Raw genomic sequence first — 23,565 nt, 5'->3', positions numbered from 1 at the left:
GCGGAAAACTAAAAAATAAATATTAAAAAAATTCTAAAAAAAAACCATATTGAGATACTACTTTACGACCATTAGATGCCTGTTATTAAAAAAGAAGATATAAATAACTGTTGAAAGCAGGATTCAAATATATATTTGTTCCTCTGTATTCACAGCAGTATTATTACAATAGCCCAAAACTGGAAACAACCCAAATGTCCATCAATGGATGAATAAACAAAATGTGGTATATACATACAATGAATATTATTCAGTCTTACAGAGAAATGAAATTCTGATTTATGCTAAAACATGAATGAACTTTGAAAACATTATGCTAAGTGAAGTAAGCCAAGACAAAAAAAGTAAAATGTTTTATGATTCCACTTATGTGTGAGACTTACATTACTCAGATTCATAGAAAGCAGAATGATAGCTGACAGGGAATGGTGGAGAGGTCAGAAATGGGAAATTACTATTTAATAGGTACAGAATTTTAGTTTAGGATGACAAATCCTGGAGATGGATGGTGATAGTTGTGCAACAATGTGAACACACAATGCCACTGACCTATACAATCAAAAATCACAAAATGGTAAATCTTGTTACATATATTTCATGCTAGAATAAAAAAGTAAAATAGTCTTTTTTGAAAAAAAGAATTTAGGAGTATCAACAATGAAAATGGATTTTCCTTAAATCTACAAACAAATTTCATATATGACCCCAGCTAAGTGTCCCTGAAATTTCTTTCCTGATCAATTTCCCTTGAAAGACTTAGAAAGAAGAGCAAAGCCAGCAGCCTGTGTATACAGTATTTCTTATAACATAAGAAATTAGCTTGAGGAAAGCAAAACAAATTGTTAGAACATGCTTGATATAGAATATTTTCAATTCAGTTTATATTTTATTTGGAATGTGCAATAAATTAAAATTTCACAGATCTGGTCAGCATAACTGACCATAGTTGCACCTGAGAGCTACATGTCTAGGCAGCTATCTAGGCAGAGGTACCAGGTTTTCTTCTACTGTCCATATATTCCAAAATGTTTCACAATGAACACAGTTTACTTTCATATTCATTAACTATTAAAAAAAACTCAGAGGCATTATAATAAAAAATAAACCATTAATATACTATTACAAGCCAAATTCTATTACATACTAATAGCAATTTCCTAATCACAGAAGTTAAAAGAAAGTATATCACCATATTCAGAAGTTGAAAAGTATAAACATTTTAGTGAATGTATAACCATCTCAGTGAGTGAATAAACATTCAATGAACTTTTTTGTAATCAAGCAATGCACTAATACATGGATGATATCACAAATAACTTATATTTTCAAAGCTCTGAAAAAGTTGTTTTCTGATAAACACAAACACCTCAGAAGAGATCCAAAAGGCCAATATATATTCAGTATGTTTTAATATACTGAATATTCCCATCATATAAAGTTTAAACTTTATTTCCTATATTATGAATAATCCATGTTTTACATAAAATGATAAATGTTCTTAAACTGGTATAGTTCCTCAGAGATTATACTGAATCACTGCTATTTGCCAAATCATAATGAAATAACACTCCTACTCAAATCTAGAATGTACTAACAGTATTTCAAATCCTCCTTTTTACTCAATTTCACCAATCAATTACCACCTTTACTGTTTACATCTTTCAGTGAGTGATATTTTACTGAGTATTTTGGAGAAGAGTCATCTCAAGGTCTTATATTGCATTGGTAAACCAAAAATAGTTACCTGGAATTACTTTAACAATATTCCATAGCCCCTGACATTTCTGCTAAATGTGAGACTTCAAAAGCATACTTTGAATTACACAAAGGGGAATAAAGGTAAGGCAGAGGGAATGGAAATAGGAAAGATAGTAGAATGAATCAGATAATATCACTTTCCTATGTGCAATTATGAATACATGACCAATGTAATTCCACATCATGTACAACCAGAAGAATGGGAAGTTATACTGTTTATATGTACAATATGTCAAAATACATTCTACTGTCATTTATAACTAATAAGAATAAATAAAAACAAAATAAAATTTTAAAAAGCAGATCATAAAGTACAGAATAGGTATTAAGTATAAATTTCTGCAAATATTCTAACAGCAATAGTTGTGTATTTTAAGAAATGCTTTTTTGAAGACAATAACTGAAAATAATTTAAATTACCATACTGCAGCTCTGATGACAGTGAATCACAAGAAAAAGTGCAGACTTAGTAGTGATGTGGTCATACAGTAAATGGCCCTTAGAGAAAAGTAACTTGTGCAAATTGTTATGCCAAGTAACTACTACCTATCAAGATAAGTTAATCCCTGAAATACAAAATTCCTAGTGGAAACTCCACATAGTTAAGAAAACTCTTAGGTACACATCAAACTCATATATAGAAGAGCCAATCTCTAGAGACAAAAAAAATTTAGATTTATTACTATATATTTTATATGTATGGTTATATCTTCCAAAAAAACTTTATATTCATTATTCTCACCTAATCTTCACATAAATTCCTTTGGGTGGCACACTGAAAACCATTAGGAATCTGCAGCTAATTTATTTAGATCTAGACTGTCTTACACAATTAGACCAAGGTCACAGCATTATCAAATGATAAAGAAAAATATTAAAATGTATGTTTCCTATTATTCCAGAGAGCTAATTACATCAATAAAAATATAAGCTGAAGAAAATTATTGCCAGACCAATCCCTACCTGCTTTTTGTTTTTATAGTAAAATAACAATGAAATTATAATTCTTTGGAAGCACAAGTGTAACTTATGAAAAATAAACTACCTCCTTACCTGTTGAGTAGTTGACTAGTCTCTCTTAAACTATCACAAATCAAGATGAAATGTACGAGTAAATAAAAAAGGGCTCTAAGGAAAGTCAATATCAAAAAATCCTCACATAAAAGTTTAGGCAGTGACTCATAAGAAAACCCTTCAAGCCCTCATTTTTAACCTATTTATTGTCATCTCATTCTCAGTCCTAACAGATTAAAAGCTGCAATGACATCTGATGCTACAGACACACACAAGTAAGCACAAAGAAGTAACAGCATCAAGAGTGGTTGGAATTTGACCAATACTGAAGAGTCAATGAACCACAGAATCTTCCAAGGGCATCAAAGTAATTACCATCCTGATAGCCCAAGACATCATGAAAATTAAACTGTATTAGGTGAAGTCTGTGTAAGAAATCAGAAAACGATTTAATACATTAAGTATTCTGTCAAAATGTTGAGTTATTCTTGGTACTTATAGTAAATCTCATTACCTCTTATGTTGGATACATATGCGTTCAAGATTTATTAATCTATTTCATCCAGAATCCTGCAAATATCTTTAATGTTTTCTTTAATATGAAACAATCCTTATTTGAAATTTTATCCATAAAAAGAGCTACTAATTAGAATTCACTAAAACAGCCACTGAGTGATTTGGTTTATAATACAAACCTACTGCGGCATGAAATTGAGATAAAGCATCAGCTAGCTGTCCAGCTGCAAGTAATTTCTTGCCCAATTCAAGATGTTTCTCAACATCTGCATTTACTCCACATTCAGCACCTAAAAATAAATAAATAATCAGTTAATTTTCTATGAGCCAAATTTAATTCTCAAAAACAAAACTTAGTTATCTGGCTTAGTCATCTACTGTTATGAGAAAAGCCACAGAAGCTAAAAATCCTAGAGAAAGTAACCATTAAACTCAAACAGCCCTTCATTTTATAAAAGAAGCCCCAAAATTTACCCATATCAACCTAACCAGTCAAAAGATTATAGCCAGTATACAAACTAAAATAATTGCCTAACACCCATAGTGAAAATATTTCAAATAAAATTAGAACTACTTTGTTAAGCTAGAATCTCATCTTAACATTCAAGTTACTGTGCATCCATAATGCACCAAACACTGTTCTAAGTACTTGGGATAAGTGTACCTGACTTTATGGTGGGAGGAGATGGACAATAATTAGTAAGTAAATAATGTCAGGTAAAAAGTACTTTGGAGGGCTGGAGGTATAGTTCAGTTGGTAGAATGCTTGCCTCACATGCATAAGGCTCTGGGTTCAATCCCCAGCAACACACACACACACACACACACACACACACACACACACAAAAAAAATAAATAAATAAATAAATACATACATACATACATACATACATACTATGGAAAAAGTCAAGTGATCTGAGAGGATTGAGAGTATAGGGTGATGGGGCCAGACAGAGTAAATAAGGGGGTCAAGAGCAGGCATCCTTGAGAAGCTGACATCAAAGCGACTTAAAGAAAGTGAGGAACTCATCATGCAGAGATCTAGGAAAAAAGCTTTCCAAGAAGAACCAGCTAGTGTAAGAGCCCTAAGCCAGGAGAGCACGGACATGTTCCAGAAACAGCAAGGAGGCCTGGACAACTGCAGCAGAGCCAACAGAGAGTGATATGAGGTCACAGAAATAGCGGGATGATTATGTAGAGTTTGGGATTTTTCTCTTGGTTAAAAAAAAAGGGGGGAGAGGGTACTACTGAAGCATCTTAAATAGAATAACATGATCTGACTGACCAGGCCAATTATCACAAATTTCCTCTCAACTCTGAATTCCTCCTTCAGCAGCTGCATTAAATTAATGGACTGGAGTTTTTAAGCATTTCTTGTTTTACACTGAGCACAATGTTATGTTCTGTCAGTAAAGGGCACTGAAGAGAACTGCAGGAAGGACACTTCCTGGTTCTGTTTGCTGCATTTTATTTTTTTCTGGCTCCTGCTACATGGTCTGTTATGCCACTTCTACTACATGGTATGTATGGGGAGGACATCCAGTGTTGCTCTGCTCTAGCCAGAGGCCATGTGTCCAGAGGCCCAACCCCAGAAACCTGTCAGCCTTGGCCCAGGCACCTCATAACAAGGACACGGCACATTCTAGCTACACATACCCACAGCAGCTCCCAATCACCTCTACAAATAAACCAACCAGCTTTGGCTCACCTATACCTGACAGGGTTGTTTCCTATCTGCCCAGCTACTATGGCAACAACTCAGCCAATTTCACCATTAACAAACTAAGGCTACTACTATACCTTATCCAATAAGGCCTGAATCCCAGCCTTGAGAAAGGGGCCCCTATCCCAAGTTGGATCTTCTTTGGATCTGTCAGCTCTGGAATATCTTTTAGCATTCTCTTTGCATCCTGTGTTACTCTCCTATCATATCTTAATAATTTTTTTACAGTAAGTCTTCCCTTTCATATTATTGTGTGCTTTGGCTCCTGAATGGACCCAAACTAATACACAGTTGGTATTGGAATTCCCAGGAGACAGACCCACAAAAGGCGATTTGAGGATTGAGTTGGAAGTACCCTTGGAACTTGAGTTAGTTCTGAGCTCCTTGACAATGGAAAAGGAGATGTTGGTAATCCATTGTTAAGTACTAGAATCACAATGAGATCACCACTTATGGTTGATCATAACAAAGTGCTGAGACAGATGTCTTAGAAGGCCAAGTACCTGCCATACCTAACCATATGGCAGAAATGGTGAAAATAAAGACTGCAATGTGAGGTTGATTCTTCTGAATACTAAAACAAAGAAAAATAACAAATCTCAAGTCCTTATAAGCCTCTCTTCCTTGTCTGAGAAGACTAGCCTTTCAAACTACTATTTCAAAAACCATAAGACAATCTTATAGGGAAGAAGGCTGAAAAGGGGGACACATTATTCTCAAAACTGACCATGACTACTCCTATTATCTATAATTAGAGTCAAATCTCAGCAGGCTCTTGAGAGACAGATATATGCTATGATCCAAAGGACATAGCAAAAGTCTTTGCTGATAAACAAGTAGAACCCTACAGAACATGTATGAGAATGGATTCTAAAGGTACTAGACCAAGAAAAGTGAAATGAAACACAATACTAGGTCTAACTCACTGATCAGTGCACACTTACTAGAGCAGAGGTCAGAAACTGTTTTTGTGAATAAAATTTTACTAGAACACAGTCATATCTATTAATGAATGGGCCATATTATCTTTGGCTGCTTTTATGTCACAACAACAAAGTTAGGTAGTTGTGACAAAACCCACGTGGCCTGTAAAACCTAAAATATTTATGATCTGATCCTATACTCAAGATCCTATATGGAATGTGTTAACTCATGCAGCTAGAGTTGGCTCTATCATTTACTTGGTAGGCTGACAGGAATATGGATTAATAATGGTTTACATTTAATAAGGCAGAGATTCCAGAGTTTGCCTATCAAGAGGAAGGATCCAATTGCTGAGAAAGATAGGAATGTTGGACTAGATTTATCATTTGTCACCTACACACCAACCTCCGACCTTTGTTCCATGAAACAATCCAGAAGACACTCCCTTTATTAAAGCACTAAAAAACATATTGCTGAGAGACTATCTGCAACCTTTTTAAAAAGGGAGAGAGAGAGAGAGAGAGAGAGAGGAGAGAGAGAATTTTAATATTTATTTTTCAGTTTTGGGCGGACACAACATCGTTGTTTGTATGTGGTGCTGAGGATCGAACCCGGGCCGCACACATGCCAGGCGAGCGCGCTACCGCTTGAGCCACATCCCCAGCGCCCATCTGCAACCTTTTCAAAGCTCTATGGTTACTCCCATATATAACAGCTATGACTATGAAGGGATGCCACCACTGAGATGGGCTTCCTGATTTCAGGGGAATGATGGGATCCTGGAGTAGTAGAAGCTGAAGTACCAGTACTTAATTATCAGACACTAAGTGGACACATCAACTATAAAAGGCATCAGGTAGATAAAATGACATTGTCTATGCTTATCACTCAACTTATACAAAGGACCCATGAATAAAATGGCCTTGGTGACAAAGATGGAAGCTTTGAATGAGTTCAAACCCATAAATTAGTCCTAACCAAAGCTGACCTTATTAAAGTTACTGCTGGTATGTAATCTGCCAACACCAGAGCACAACATTGGGTTCCCAATATGGCATCTCTGGTAGAAAGAGGGAAACATCCAGGGCAAGGGCAGACTTATTTTACCTAATTCTCTTCCATAATAGATTTCCTTCTCATATTTTTGATATGAATTTGCCTAAAATGCTTCTGCCAGCACACCATTCACAGACACCAAATGCATTATCCACCATCACAGTATTTCACACAGCACTATCTCATCAAAGAGCACATTTCACACCAAAGGAGGTATGCAGTGTGCACATTACACGTATGTGGTAAAACCAAGGGATTAACTGCTTTTACCACATACACACATTTCCTACGAATTGGAAGGTGAGACTGCCGCCTGGACATTTTGTATTCCCAGTGCCACTGAAACCTACAGGCAAAAAAAAAAAACTGCCCAATTTAACTGGTTTGAAAAATTGGTCCAGTTACCAAGGGGAAATGAGGTTGCTGGTAAAAAGTAGAGGGAAAGCAGGCTAAGAGGAACTCAAGAGATCCTTCAGGGCACATCTTAGTACTTGCATGCCCAATACTAACGGTCAATTTGAAAAACTACAGGAACCAAAAATCAGGCAGAACAATTAAGACTAAGACTCTTCCGTTAGGAAAGTTTGTGAGTTAGAAGAGCCAGAAGCAGAGATTCTAGCTAAAGGCAAGAGAAGTACAGAACAGATAGTTCATGAAGGAAATCACAAATATCAATAGACTTTGTGACCACTTACAGACACAAAGACTATAGTAGCTTTGCATATTTTCTCTTTGCTTGTTATACATGTGTGTTTATTTGCATAATCATCCCTCAACATTCAAAAGGAATTGGTTCCTAGACAACGACAAGGACAATACCACCACCACCACCACCACCACCTCCGTATATACCAAAATCCACACATATCTTAGTCCCTTATATAAAATGATATGGTAATTGCATATAACTTAAAAATATCCTCTGGTATATTTTAAATCATCTTTAGATCTGTAATTATAGAGCTTTACATCTATAATTCCTAATACAAAGTAAATGTTGTTAGTTGCTATACTTTTTCATTTAAAGAATGATGACAAGGAAAAAAGTCTATAAATCTTTGAAAGAGATGCTAATTTTTTTCCTGAATGTTTTATATTTATGGTTGGCAGAAACCACAGACACAGAGCCCATAATATATTAACTATATACCTACAGGCAGCCCTCTTCAGATTCTATTTGAATTCACCCACTTAATAAAATTCATTTGTACTCAAAGCACCTTTACAACGTTTTGGGAACAGGTGCACATGCAGGCAGTAAAAATCTTGAGCCAGCTGTTCCCAGCTAAAGTCAAACAAGCAACACTGCCTTGTTTCAGCTTTCCTATTATAAATAAAGGTCCTTTCCTTAGTGCAATTAGTGTCATTTTTTTGTGTTCATCTTGGTAATTTCATCACTTTTAAAAGGCTCCTAAGCATAGTGCTGAAGATCAATGTTAATGATTCAACACTATATTTTAAATAAGATTTATTTTAACAGAAACACACAGAAAACAATGTTGTCTTAATCTGTTGACAAAAATGTTGTGACCTGAGGCTTGCAATAACTTAACAATTTTATTTTCCCCTAAAAGTAATGCTTAGTTCAACACTTGTTCATTCAGTGTTTGCAATGATTTCACAAATAATTTCCTACCAAGGCATATTATAATGAAAATGCCTAGCATACAGAATAAGGAGAGAATTTTTTTTAAAAGAGAGAGAGAGAGAGAATTTTTTTAATATTTATTTTTTAGTTTTCGGTGGATACAACATCTTTATTTTATTTTTTTATGTGGTGCTGAGAATCGACCCAGCACCCCGCGCATGCCAGGCAAGCAGGTTACTGCTTGAACCACATCCCCAGCCCCAGGAGAGAATTTTTAAAAGCCATGAGAGAAAGGAATCAGATTACATATAGGGGGGAAAAAATTGGGTTATCTGCAGATTTTTCAACCCAGGCCCTGAAAGCTAGAAGATCCTAGAACAACATATATCAAGCTCTGAAAGAAAATGGATGCCAACCAAGAATATTATATCCAGCAAAATTAAGGTTTAGACTTGATGATGAAATAAAAACTTTCCATGATAAATAAAAGTTAAAAGAATTTACAACTAGAAAGCCTGCACTACAGAACATCCTCGGCAAAATATTCCATGAAGAGGAAATGAAAAACAACAATGAAAATCAGAAGAAGGTACTACACTAAAGTAAAAACTAATCAAAGGAGAAAGCAAGTCAAGTTGAATATCAAAAATAAACAAAAATGGCTGGGAATACAAATCATGTCTCAATAATAGCCCTGAATGTTAATGGCCTAAAGTCACCAATCAAAAGACATAGACTAGCAGATTGATTTAAAACAAAAATCCCAACAATATACTGTCTCCAAGAGACTCATCTCATAGAAAAGACATCCATCCACAGATTGAAAGTGAAAGATTGGGAAAAATCATACCACTTACATGGACTGTGGAAGCAAGCATGGGTTTCCATCCTCATAGCAAAGGAAGTAGACTTCAAACTAAAGTTAATCAAAAGGGATAAAGAAGGACACTACATACTGCTCAAGGGAACCATATACATCAACAAGACACAACAATTTTAAATATATATGCCCCCCAAAATGGAGCATCTAAGGTCATCAAACAAACTCTTCTCAAGTTCAAGAGTCAGATAGACCACAAGAAAATAATTCTGGGTGACTTTAACACACCTCTTTCACCACTGGATAGATCTTCTAAACAAAAGCTAAACAAAGAAGCTCAATAATACAATCAATTACAGACTTAACAGACATATATAGAATATTTCATCCTTCAAGGAGAGAATACACTTTCTTCTCAGCAACACATGGCTCCGTCTCTAAAACAGACCATATATTGTGCCACAAAGCAACTCTTAGCAAATATAAAAAAGTAGAGATACTACCCTGCATTCTATCAAATTATAATGGAATGATATTAGATATCAATGATAAAATAAAAAATAAAAGCTACTCCAACACCTGGAGACTAAATAATATGCTATTGAATGAACAATGGATTGCAAAAGACATCAAGGAGATTTTGAAAAATCTTAGAGGTAAATGAGAACACTGATACTGAATATTGAAATCTCTGGGACACAATGAAGGCAGTCTAAGAGGAAAGTTCATTGCATGGAGTTCATTCCTTAAAAGAAGAAAAAGTCAACAAATAAATGACCTAACATTACATCTCAAAGCCCTAGAAAAAGAAGAACAAATCAACACCAAAATCAGAAACAGGAAATAATTAAAATCAGAGCTGAAATCAATGAAATTGAAACAAACAACAACAAAAAAAATTGATAAACCCTTAGCCACACTAATAAAGAGGAGAGAAAACTCAAATTACTAACATACGTGATGAAAAAGGAAATATCACAACAGACACTACAAAAATACAGAAGATAATTAGAAATTAATTTGCAAATTTGTACTTTAAGAAAATAGAAAATATTGACGGCATCAACAAATTTCTTGAGTCATATGAGTTGTCCAAATTGAATCAGGATGATATACAGAATTTAAACAGATCAATTTCAAGCAATGAAATAGAAGACACCATCAGAACCTACCAACCAAGAGAAGCCCAGGACTGGATGGATACACAGCTGAGTTCTACAAGACCTTTAAAGAAGAACTAATACCAATACCCTTCAATTTATTTCATGAAATAGAAAAAGAAGGAGCACTTGCAAACTCATTCTATGAGGCCAATAGCACTCTGATTCCAAAACCAGGCAAAGACACATCAAAAAAAGAAAACTTCAGACCAATAGCTAATGAACATAGATACAAAAATTCTCAATAAAATTCTGGCAGATTGAATACAAAAACATATCAAAAAGATAATGCACCATGATCAAGTGGGGTTAATCCAAGGGATGCAAGGTTGGTTCAATATATGAAAATCAATAAATGTAATTCATCACATCAATAGACTTAAAGAACCATATGATCATTTCAATAGATGCAGAAAAAGCATTCAACAAAATACAGCACTCCTTCATGTTAAAAACACTAGAAAAACGAGGGATAATAGGAACATATCTCAGCATTGTAAAAGCTATCTATGCTAAGCCCCAGGCCAACATCATGGAGAAAAATTGAAAGCATTCCCTCTTAAAACTAGAACAAGATAGGAATGCCCTCTTTCAACCACTTCTATTAACATAGTTCTTGAAACTCTAACCAGAGCAATTAGACAAACGAAAGAAATTAAAAGGGATACAGATAGGAAAAGAAGAACTCAAAAACACTATTTGCTGACAATATGATTCTATACCTAGAAGACCCAAAAAATTCCACCAGAAAACTTCTAGAACTAATAAATAAATTCAGCAAAGTAGCAGGATAAAAAATCAACACCCATAAATGAGAGGTATTTCTGTATATCAGTGACAAACCCTCTAAAAGGGAAACGAGGAAAACTACCCCATTTACAATAGCCTCAAAAAATAAAATAAAATACTCGGGAATCAACTTAACGAAAGAGGTGAAAGAACTCTACAATAAAAACTATAGAATGCTAAAGAAAGAAATTAAAGAAGACCTGAGAAGATGGAAAGATCTCCCTTGTTCTTGGATAGGCAGAATTAATATTGTCAAAATGACCATACTTCCAAAAGCACTATATAGATTTAATGCAATTCCAATCAAAATCCCAATGACATTCCTCATAGAAACAGAAAAATCATGAAATTCATCTGAAAAAATGAAGAGTAAAGCAAGAAGAGTGAAGCAGGTGGCATCAGTATACCAGATCTTAAACTAAACTTCAGAGCAATAGTAACAAAAACAGCATGATATTGGCACCAAAAAGACTTGTAGACCAATGGTACAGAATAGAGGATACAGAGACAAACCCACATAAATACAGTTATCTCATACTAGAAAAAGGCACCAAAAACATACATGGGAGAAAAGATAGCCTCTTCAACAAATGGTGCTGGGGAAACTGGAAATCCATATGCAACAAAATGAAATTAAACCCCTATCGCTCACCATGCACAAAACTCAACTCAAAGTGGATCAAGGCCCTAGGATTAAACCAGAGAACCTGTGCCTAATCAAAGAAAAAGTAGGCCCTAATCTCCATCAAGTCGGATTAGGCCCCAAATTCCTATAGTACAAGAATTAAAATCAAGAATCAATAAATGGAATAGATTCCAACTAAAACGCTTCTTCTCAGAAAAAGAAACAGTGAAGTGAATAGAGAGCGTACATCTTTTTTTTTTTTTTTTTTTTAGTTTTCGGTGGACACACATCTTTGTTGGTATGTGGTGCTGAGGATGGAACCTGAGCTGCACGCATGCCAGGCGAGCGTGCTACGGCTTGAGCCACATCCCCAGCCCCAAGAAAGCCTATATCTTGGGAGCAAATTTCTACCACACACACATCAGATACAGTACTAATCTCTAGGGTATACAAAGAACTCAAAAATCGTAACAAACAATCAATAAATGGGTTAAGGAACTGAACAGACACTTTTCAGAAGAAGATATACAATCAATCAACAAATATATGAAAAAAATGTTCAACATCTCTAGCAATTAGAGAAATGCAAGTCAAAACTACTCTAAGATTTCATCTCACTCCAGTCAGAATGGCAGCTATTAAGAATACAAACAGGGCTGGGAATGTGGCTCAAGAGGTAGCGCACTCGCCTGGCATGCATGCGGCCCGGGTTCGATCCTCACCACATACAAACAAAGCTGTTGTGTCCGCTGAAAACTAAAAAATAAAAGTTAAAAACTTTCTCTCTTCTCTCTCTCTCTTCTCTTCTCTCTTCTCTCTCTCTCTCAAAAAAAAAAAGAATACAAACAATAATAAGTTTGGTGAGGATGTGGGGGAAAATGTACACTCATACATTGCTGGTGAGATTGCAAATTGGTGCAGCCAATATAGAAAGCAGTATGGAGATTCCTTGGAAAACTGGGAATGGAACCACCATTTGACATAGACATCCCATTCCTCGGTCTATACCCAAAGAACTTAAAAATAGCATACTAGAGGGACACAGCCACATCAATGTTTATAGCAGCACAATTCACACACAATAGCTAAACTGTGGAACCAAACTAGATGCCCTTCAGTAGATGAATGGATAAAGAAAATGTGGTATATATACACAATGGAATATTATTCAGCATTAAAAGAGAATAAAATCATGGCATTTCCAGGTAAATGGATGGAGCTGGAGAATATAATGGTAAGTGAAGATACCCAATCCCCAAAAAAACTAAATGCCAAATGTTTTCTCTGATATAAGGAGGCTGATTCATGATGGGGTTGTGGGGGCAGCATGGGAGGAACAGAGGAACTCTAGATAGGGCAAAGTGGAGGGAGGGGAAGGAAGGGCGTATGGGGTTAGGAAAGACAGTGGAATGAGATAGACATCATTACCCTAAGTACATGTATGAAGACACGAAATGGTGTGACACTATTTTGTGTATAATCAGAGATACGAAATTTTGTGCTCTATATGTATAATATGAATTGTAATGCATTCTGCTGTCATATATAACAAATAAAAAAGAACATAATTTCCTGAATCCATTGTATTAAATGCATTCTTCTAATTCATTTTTTAAAATTTTTTAGATGTTCGTGGACCTTTATTTTATTCGTTTCTTTATATGCAGTGCTGAGAATCAAACCCAGTGCCTCACACTTGCTAGACAAGTGCTCTACTACTGAGCCACAACTCCAGCCCTTCTAATTCATTTTTATTTTAAATATGAATTGTTGAATTTACATTTACAATTTAGTCTTTATATAACTGAGTACTGAGTAAAACACTGATAGAATAATAGTAGTAATTAATATAGCCAGTAATAGATATGTAACTATTTAAAATACACTGTTTTCTCAATTAGGATATAGGTGAGAATTTCTTATAAGATAGCTATAAAATAAGAAAGATAGACATAAATTGTTTTGGTTGCTGTAACAAAAATACCATAAGCTAGCTGGGTGCAATGGTACAGGCCTTTTGCCTGTAATTGCAGCAGCTTGAGAGGCCGAGGCAGGAGGATCACGAGTTCAAAGCCAGCCTCAGCAAAAGCAAGGTGCTAAACTTTTCAGTGAGACCCTGTCTCTAAATAAAATACAAAATTTTATATTATATATATTATTTATATGGCTCAGTGGTCAAGTGCCCCTGAGTTCAATCCCTGGTACCTAAAAAAAAAAATATCATAAGCTAGATGACTAATAAACAACATTTGTTTCCCATAATTCTAGAGTCTAGGAAGCCCAACATCAAGATGCCAGCAGATTCAGTTTCTGATAAGTACCCATTTCTCACAGATGTCCCTTCTTACTGGATCCTCACATGACAGAGGGAGCAATGCTTCCTCAGGCACCTTTTATATGTGTACTAGTTCCATTCATAAGGGCTCAGCCATTTCCTTAAGGTCCTACCTCTTAATACTATCACACTGACTTAGGTTTCAACGTATTAAATTTATGGGGACACAAATATTCAGACCACAGCAAAAGAGTTGTTTTGTTGTACAGAAACTAAAATACATATTAGTCCACTTTCTGTGGCTGTAACAGAATACCGGAAACTGGGTAATTTACTTTTTTAGAAAGGGGATTATTTTGGCTCAAAGTTCTAGGAGCCAAAAAGTCCAAAAACAAAAGCTGCCTCTGTGAGTGAGGGTCCTGTGCTATTTCCAAACAAGGCAGAGGCTGGAAGGGCAAGCAGGCATGTTTGTAAAAGAGGCAAAATACAAGGAGCAGCCTGACTTTATAACAACCAGCTCTTGGTAAATAATCCAGTTCCACAAGAGCTAAAATTCACTTATTTCTGAGAGATGGCATTAATCCAATCATGAGCACTCCACTCACATGACCCAAACACTTTACAAGATGTTCTACCTCCCAACACTGCCACATTGAGGAATTAATTTAAGTTCCAACACCTGAATTTCTAGAGCACACACTCAAAGTGTAACAGATGCATATGAAAACTAAGTAGCCAAAGTACATTTCCTTTACAATGAGCAGGATGTTAAGCTTTTCAGAGTGCTTTGCTTAAGTATATTATAGGGAAAGTCTGAAGAGTAGTTACTTGGGTGGGCAGGAAAAAATGACAGACCAAGAAGAGGCAATAGGGAACTTTGGAAGGTGCTGAAAATACTCTAATATTGATATAGGTATGAGTTACACGGGTATATGCAGCTATAAAATTTCAGCAAGTGTATGTATTTAAGATGTGGACATTTCATTGTATGTTATATTAAATTTTACACAAGAAAAAGTCAGTGGTGTATATGTTAAAGTATGTAGGGATATATGTACTAATGTTTTGAAACATACATTTTTAAAAGATTAATGGATTGATAAAGAAATGCCCAGGTGAACGTGTATTTAAAAATTAAGTATAATAAACCATTAATGGGGGACAAGGGATGTGGCTCAAGCGGTAGTGCACTCGCCTGGCATGCGTGTGGCCCGGGTTCGATCCTCAGCACCACATACAAACAAAGATGTTGTGCCCACAGAAAACTAAAAAAAATAAATATTAATAAATAAATAAATAAATAAACCATTAATGGTAGAATCTCAGTGATAGTTATTAGGACTGAACACTGTAAAATTCTTTCAACTTTGAAAAATGTTTAATAATAACATATTAGGGCTATGTATAGTGGCCCCCCATCTATAATCCCAGCTACTTCAGAGACAGAAGAGAGGAGGATCACAATTTCTAGTCCAGCCTAATAAACTTAGAAAGACTCTGTCTCAAAAATTAAAAAAAGGTTGAAGGGGTGTAGCTCAGTGATAGAGTACCCGTAGCAAAAATTAATAATAACAACAACAATATTTGGAATGCATGACTTATGAGAGAACAAGTTAAGGCACCTAAAACCTACAGTTAAAATTAAGTGAAATTTAAAATTCAGTTAATCACCCTAGTCCTAGTTTAAGTGCTCAAGTCGCTAGTGTAAGGATGAAGAAATAATTTTCTACCCTTTATAGTTTTTTTTTAACAGGGATTCCCTGTAACAAAAGACAAATTAACAAGAGAAAAATAAAAAGAAGTCTATTAGCATGTATACCTCAAATATACATGGGAGGAAACTCAAGGGAACTGAATAAATCTCTACAGTAGATCCCAAAGAGTTTATAAACTTCAGGTATTAAATACCATCATTTGCTGGGTTGATCCCCAGTACCTCAAAAAAGAAAAAAAAAATGCAAACAACTTTTATTGTACCTATTTTTTACTCAAATAAGTCTATTATTTTTACCTGATGCTTAAAATTAAGAATTATGATTGGCTCTATCATATTGGTGCAGGCACCAACTTCTTAACAAGACCCCTAAAGCTCAAATAATAAAACCAAGAATCACTGACTCCCGGGCTGAGTTCGGGATTGTTGGCGGGGACGGAAGCGGTACAGCCCCACCCCCCACAAGGGACACTCCACTAAGGTAACCAGCGGCCACCATCTTGGACAGCTGAAGTAACCACCGCCACTCGCCGACAGATTGCAACAACAAACAGGTGTGTGTCACCCAGCTCAGCCCCCATACATAGGGGGATTTCGCTTAAAATCTCTCCTAGACTTTCAGGGGGAGGGACTATCAGAGTGAGCCTGCATAAAGACTAAAGGAGAGCTAGAGGCACCTGACCCTCAACCCCCCCCTCCCATCAGCGGCCAAAACAAAACCTGTCTAGCCAGCGCTGGGGAGGGGCAAGCAGAAAAAATCAAAACCATAGAGTGCTGGGGATCCCAAAAGCCAACGGTGTGACCCCGGAGATCCAGGCTGTCTGATTCGCGCGGCCTGCCCCGAGGCTACAGAAGGCGTGGCGCCCCAGAGAAGGGGTTAACTAGTCAGCAGGGAATTAAGTGGCTGCGACATGGTGGTATCCCACCAGCCAAGCCCAAGCCCGCACTGACCCCCGGGCTGAGTTCGGGATTGTTGGCTGGGACGGAAGCGGTACAGCCCCACCCCCCACAAGGGACACTCCACTAAGGTAACCAGCGGCCACCATCTTGGACAGCGGAAGTATCCACCCCCACTCTCCGACAGATTGCAACAACAAACAGGTGTGTGTCACCCAGCTCAGCCCCCATACATAGGGGGATTTCGCTTAAAATCTCTCCTAGACTTTCAGGGGGAGGGACTATCAGAGTGAGCCTGCATAAAGACTAAAGGAGAGCTAGAGGCACCTGACCCTCAACCCCCCCCCCTCCCATCAGCGGCCAAAACAAAACCTGTCTAGCCAGCGCTGGGGAGGGGCAAGCAGAAAAAATCAAAACCATAGAGTGCTGGGGATCCCAAAAGCCAACGGTGTGACCCCGGAGATCCAGGCTGTCTGATTCGCGCGGCCTGCCCCGAGGCTACAGAAGGCGTGGCGCCCCAGAGAAGGGGTTAAATAGTCAGCAGGGAATTAAGTGGCTGCGACACGGTGGTATCCCACCAGCCAAGCCCAAGCCCGCACTGACTCCCGGGCTGAGTTCGGGATTGTTGGCTGGGACGGAAGCGGTACAGCCCCACCCCCCACAAGGGACACTCCACTAAGGTAACCAGCGGCCACCATCTTGGACAGCTGAAGTAACCACCGCCACTCGCCGACAGATTGCAACAACAAACAGGTGTGTGTCACCCAGCTCAGCCCCCATACATAGGGGGATTTCGCTTAAAATCTCTCCTAGACTTTCAGGGGGAGGGACTATCAGAGTGAGCCTGCATAAAGACTAAAGGAGAGCTAGAGGCACCTGACCCTCAACCCCCCCCTCCCATCAGCGGCCAAAACAAAACCTGTCTAGCCAGCGCTGGGGAGGGGCAAGCAGAAAAAATCAAAACCATAGAGTGCTGGGGATCCCAAAAGCCAACGGTGTGACCCCGGAGATCCAGGCTGTCTGATTCGCGCGGCCTGCCCCGAGGCTACAGAAGGCGTGGCGCCCCAGAGAAGGGGTTAACTAGTCAGCAGGGAATTAAGTGGCTGCGACATGGTGGTATCCCACCAGCCAAGCCCAAGCCCGCACTGACCCCCGGGCTGAGTTCGGGATTGTTGGCTGGGACGGAAGCGGTACAGCCCCACCCCCCACAAGGGACACTCCACTAAGGTAACCAGCGGCCACCATCTTGGACAGCGGAAGTATCCACCCCCACTCTCCGACAGATTGCAACAACAAACAGGTGTGTGTCACCCAGCTCAGCCCCCATACATAGGGGGATTTCGCTTAAAATCTCTCCTAGACTTTCAGGGGGAGGGACTATCAGAGTGAGCCTGCATAAAGACTAAAGGAGAGCTAGAGGCACCTGACCCTCAACCCCCCCCCCTCCCATCAGCGGCCAAAACAAAACCTGTCTAGCCAGCGCTGGGGAGGGGCAAGCAGAAAAAATCAAAACCATAGAGTGCTGGGGATCCCAAAAGCCAACGGTGTGACCCCGGAGATCCAGGCTGTCTGATTCGCGCGGCCTGCCCCGAGGCTACAGAAGGCGTGGCGCCCCAGAGAAGGGGTTAAATAGTCAGCAGGGAATTAAGTGGCTGCGACACGGTGGTATCCCACCAGCCAAGCCCAAGCCCGCACTGACTCCCGGGCTGAGTTCGGGATTGTTGGCTGGGACGGAAGCGGTACAGCCCCACCCCCCACAAGGGACACTCCACTAAGGTAACCAGCGGCCACCATCTTGGACAGCTGAAGTAACCACCGCCACTCGCCGACAGATTGCAACAACAAACAGGTGTGTGTCACCCAGCTCAGCCCCCATACATAGGGGGATTTCGCTTAAAATCTCTCCTAGACTTTCAGGGGGAGGGACTATCAGAGTGAGCCTGCATAAAGACTAAAGGAGAGCTAGAGGCACCTGACCCTCAACCCCCCCCCTTCCCATCAGCGGCCAAAACAAAACCTGTCTAGCCAGCGCTGGGGAGGGGCAAGCAGAAAAAATCAAAACCATAGAGTGCTGGGGATCCCAAAAGCCAACGGTGTGACCCCGGAGATCCAGGCTGTCTGATTCGCGCGGCCTGCCCCAAGGCTACAGAAGGCGTGGCGCCCCAGAGAAGGGGATAAATAGTCAGCAGGGAATTAAGTGGCTGCGACACGGTGGTATCCCACCAGCCAAGCCCAAGCCCGCACTGACTCCCGGGCTGAGTTCGGGATTGTTGGCGGGGACGGAAGCGGTACAGCCCCACCCCCCACAAGGGACACTCCACTAAGGTAACCAGCGGCCACCATCTTGGACAGCTGAAGTATCCACCGCCACTGTCCGACAGATTGCAACAACAAAACAGGCACAGAGTACAGTTTGAACTGCCGAGAATCATCACTGAGGGGAAATCTGGTCTAGCAGGAGAAACCAAGGCTAGCAGGAGAAACCAGGAGCCTAGAGGCAAGGCCCTCGCGACTGGGCAGCTGTAAACTGCAGGCCCACCGGCGACAGTTCACCCACTGCCCGCGTAACTGGGCGGAAGGAGAACGCCCTCCCGTTGGTGACGGATCACCTGCCCGCGGCCTGTGATACTGGGCGGCTGGAGTCTACCCGCCTGCCACGACCGGGAGCTGAAACCACACAGAGACAGTCCAGTCACACCCCCCCATTAGGGCACCCCAGCAAGGAGACTGGGGCCCGTCATAGCAGAGTAGTGTCGTCACTGGAGCTCGAACGTCGGAATTCCTTCCCAGCGGAATCCACGTTAGCAGTCATACTTCAACAACACAAAGGAGAGACATCAGAGTAATACAGAAACAAAACAAATCTATAGAGGAGAGCAGAAACACGACAATCAAAAAGAGCTGGAAAGTAACGTGGACAACATGAGAAAACAAGGGAAAAAAGGATTACAAACAATGCAAGACTACTCAATTCTACAGGAGGACATAGAAACTTCAGAAACAGGTATAGGGAAAGAACTCAAGGCATACCTAACTCGAATGGAAAGGAATATTAGAGAAGACATGAGACAGCAAGTCCAAGAAATAAAAATATATTTTGAAAATGAATTAAACAAACAAATTCAAATGGCAAAGAACGAGCTCTACCAGGAGATAGAGATATTAAAAAAAAATCAAACAATAATCCTAGAATTCCAGGAAACTATAAACCAAATTAAAAACTCAAACGAGAATATTACAAATAGACTTGATCAAGTAGAAGTCAGAACATCAGATAATGAAGACAAGGTTTATCAACTTGAAAAGAATATAGTCAACACAGAAAAGATGCTTAATTCCCACGAGCAATCTATTCAAGAGATATGGGATGTCATAAAAAAACCAAATCTGAGAGTCATAGGGATAGAAGAAGGCACAGAGATTCAAACCAAAGGAATGGACAGCATATTAAATGAAATAATTCTAGAAAACTTCCCAGAGATGAAAGATGGAATGGATTGCCAAATCCTGGAAGCCTACAGGACCCCAAACATTCAAAACCATAATAGACCAACCCCAAGACATATAATTATGAAGATAGCCAACGTACAGAACAAGGAGAGAATATTAAAAGCTACGAGAGAAAAGAGGCAGATTACTTTCAGGGGTAAACCAATTAAGTTAACGACAGATTTCTCATCACAAACTTTGAAAGCGAGAAGATCCTGGAATAACGTATTTCAAACGCTGAAAAATAATGGATTCCAACCAAGAATACTATATCCAGCAAAATTGAGCTTCAAATTTGACAATGAAATTAAAATCTTTCACGATAAACAAAAGCTAAAAGAATTTGCAGCAAGAAAACCAGCTCTGCAAAGCATTTTGAACAAAACACTACAAGAAGAGGATGTGAAAAATAGTGCCCAAAACTAACAGCAGGAAGTATCTCAGTAAAGGGGGAGGAAAATAACCAAAAAGCAAAACTAACCAAACTAAAATAAATAAATAAAGAAGCATGACTGGAAATACAAATCATATCTCAATTGTAACCTTAAATGTTAATGGCCTAAACTCACCAATCAAGAGACATAGGCTAGTAAACTGGATCAAAAAAACAAATCCAACAATATGCTGCCTTCAAGAGACTCATATGATAGGAAAAGACATACACAGGCTGAAGGTAAAAGGTTGGGAAAAATCATACCACTCACATGGCCCTCGGAAGCAAGCAGGAGTGGCCATACTCATATCGAATAAAATCAACTTCAAACCTAAGTTAATCAAGAAGGACAAAGAAGGTCACTATATACTGTTAAAAGGAACCATCCACCAACAAGACATAACAATCATCAATTTGTATGCACCCAACAATGGAGCTGCAACGTTCATAAAACAAACTCTCCTCAAGTTCAAGAGTCAAATAGACCACAACACAATAATTATGGGTGACTTCAACACACCGCTCTCGCCATTAGACAGATCCTCTAGACAAAAACTGAATAAAGAAACTATAAAACTCAACAGCACAATCAATAATCTAGACTTAACCGACATATATAGAATATATCAACCATCATCAAGTGGATACACGTTCTTCTCAGCAGCACATGGATCCTACTCAAAGATAGACCATATATTATGCCATAAGACAACTCTTAGTAAATATAAAGGCGTGGAGATAATACCATGCACCATATCTGACCATAATGGAATGAAATTGGAAATCAATGATAAGAGAAGGAAGGAAAAATCCTACATCACATGGAAAATGAACAATATGTTATTGAATGATCAATGGGTTATAGAAGACATAAAGGAGGAGATGAAAAAATTCTTAGAGTCAAATGATAACACACTCAACATACCGGAATTTATGGGACACAATGAAAGCAGTTTTAAGAGGGAAATTCATTTCTTGGAGTTCTTACCTCAAAAAAAGAAAAAACCAACAAATAAATGAACTCACACAACACCTCAAAAATCTAGAAAAGGAAGAGCAAAACAACAGCAAATGTAGTAGAAGACAAGAAATAATTAAAATTAGAGCAGAAATCAACGAAATTGAAACAAAAGAAACCATTGAAAAAATAGATAAAACTAAAAGTTGGTTCTTTGAAAAAATAAATAAGATAGACAAGCCCTTAGCCACGCTAACGAAAAGAAGAAGAGAGAGAACTCAAATTACTAACATACGGGATGAAAAAGGCAATATCACAACAGACACTACAGAAATACAGAAGATAATTAGAAAGTATTTTGAAACCCTATATTCTAATAAAATAGAAGATAACGAAGATATCGATAAATTTCTTAAGGCATATGAATTGCCCAGATTGAGACAGGAAGACACACACAATTTAAACAGACCAATAACAAAAGAAGAAATAGAAGAAGCCATCAAAAGACTACCAACTAAGAAAAGCCCTGGACCAGATGGGTATACAGCGGAGTTCTACAAAACCTTCAAAGAAGAATTAATACCAATACTTTTCAAGCTATTTCAAGAAATAGAAAAAGAAGGAGCTCTTCCAAATTCATTCTATGAGGCCAACATCACTTTGATCCCAAAACCAGACAAAGATACTTCAAAGAAAGAAAACTACAGACCAATATCTCTAATGAACTTGGATGCAAAAATTCTCAATAAAATTCTGGCGAATCGAATACAAAAACATATCAGAAAACTTGTGCACCATGATCAAGTAGGATTCATTCCTGGGATGCAAGGATGGTTCAATATACGGAAATCAATAAATGCTATCCACCACATCAATAGACTTAAAGACAAGAACCACATGATCATCTCGATGGATGCAGAAAAAGCATTTGACAAAGTACAGCATCCCTTTATGTTCAAAACACTAGAAAAACTAGGGATAACAGGAACTTACCTCAACATTGTAAAAGCTATCTATGCTAAGCCTCAGGCTAGCATCATTCTGAATGGAGAAAAATTGAAGGCATTCCCTCTAAAATCTGGAACAAGACAGGGATGCCCTCTATCACCACTTCTATTCAATTTAGTTCTCGAAGTACTAGCCAGAGCAATTAGACAGACAAAAGAAATTAAAGGCATAAAAATAGGAAAAGAAGAAATTAAACTATCGCTATTTGCGGATGACATGATAATATACTTAACAGACCCAAAAGAGTCTACAAAGAAGCTGCTAGAGTTAATAAATGAATTCAGCAAAGTGGCAGGTTATAAAATCAACACGCATAAATCAAAGGCATTCTTATATATCAGCAACAAAACTTCTGAAATGGAAATAAGGAAAACCACTCCATTCACAATATCCTCAAAGAAAATAAGATACTTGGGTATCAACCTAACAAAAGAGGTGAAAGATTTATACAATGAAAACTACAGAACCCTAAAGAGAGAGATAGAAGAAGATCTCAGAAGATGGAAAAATGTACCCTGTTCATGGATAGGCAGAACTAACATCATCAAAATGGCGATATTACCCAAAGTTCTCTATAGGTTTAATGCGATGCCAATCAAAATACCAACGGCATTTCTTGTAGAAATAGACAAAGCAATCATGAAATTCATATGGAAAAACAAAAGACCCAGAATAGCAAAAGCAATTCTAAGCAGGAAGTGTGAATCTGGAGGTATAGCGATACCAGAGGTCAAACTGTACTACAAAGCAATAGTAACAAAAACAGCATGGTACTGGTACCAAAACAGGCGGGTGGACCAATGGTACAGAATAGAAGA

The 23,565-nt window shown here is 38.4% G+C and overlaps 1 protein-coding gene across 1 annotated transcript in view; it reads right to left on the bottom strand.

Moving 5' to 3' along the window:
• Positions 1–23,565, bottom strand: part of LOC308640068 (dnaJ homolog subfamily C member 3-like) — a gene marked incomplete at its 3' end in the record, with an annotated part of 38,799 nt that overhangs the window by 3,425 nt on the left and 11,809 nt on the right. The window contains exon 2 of the mRNA XM_081312119.1: positions 3,468–3,578. Coding sequence (XP_081168245.1) covers positions 3,468–3,578 — 111 coding nt within the window. The remainder of the gene's footprint in view (positions 1–3,467; positions 3,579–23,565) is intronic.

The sequence above is a fragment of the Spermophilus citellus genome, assembly GCF_964194105.1.
Source record: "Spermophilus citellus genome assembly, contig: SCAFFOLD_549, whole genome shotgun sequence".
In the NCBI taxonomy this organism is placed as follows: Eukaryota; Metazoa; Chordata; class Mammalia; order Rodentia; family Sciuridae; genus Spermophilus; species Spermophilus citellus.
Note: the sequence above shows the minus strand (reverse complement) of the source record. Positions and strands in the feature narration are given on the sequence as shown.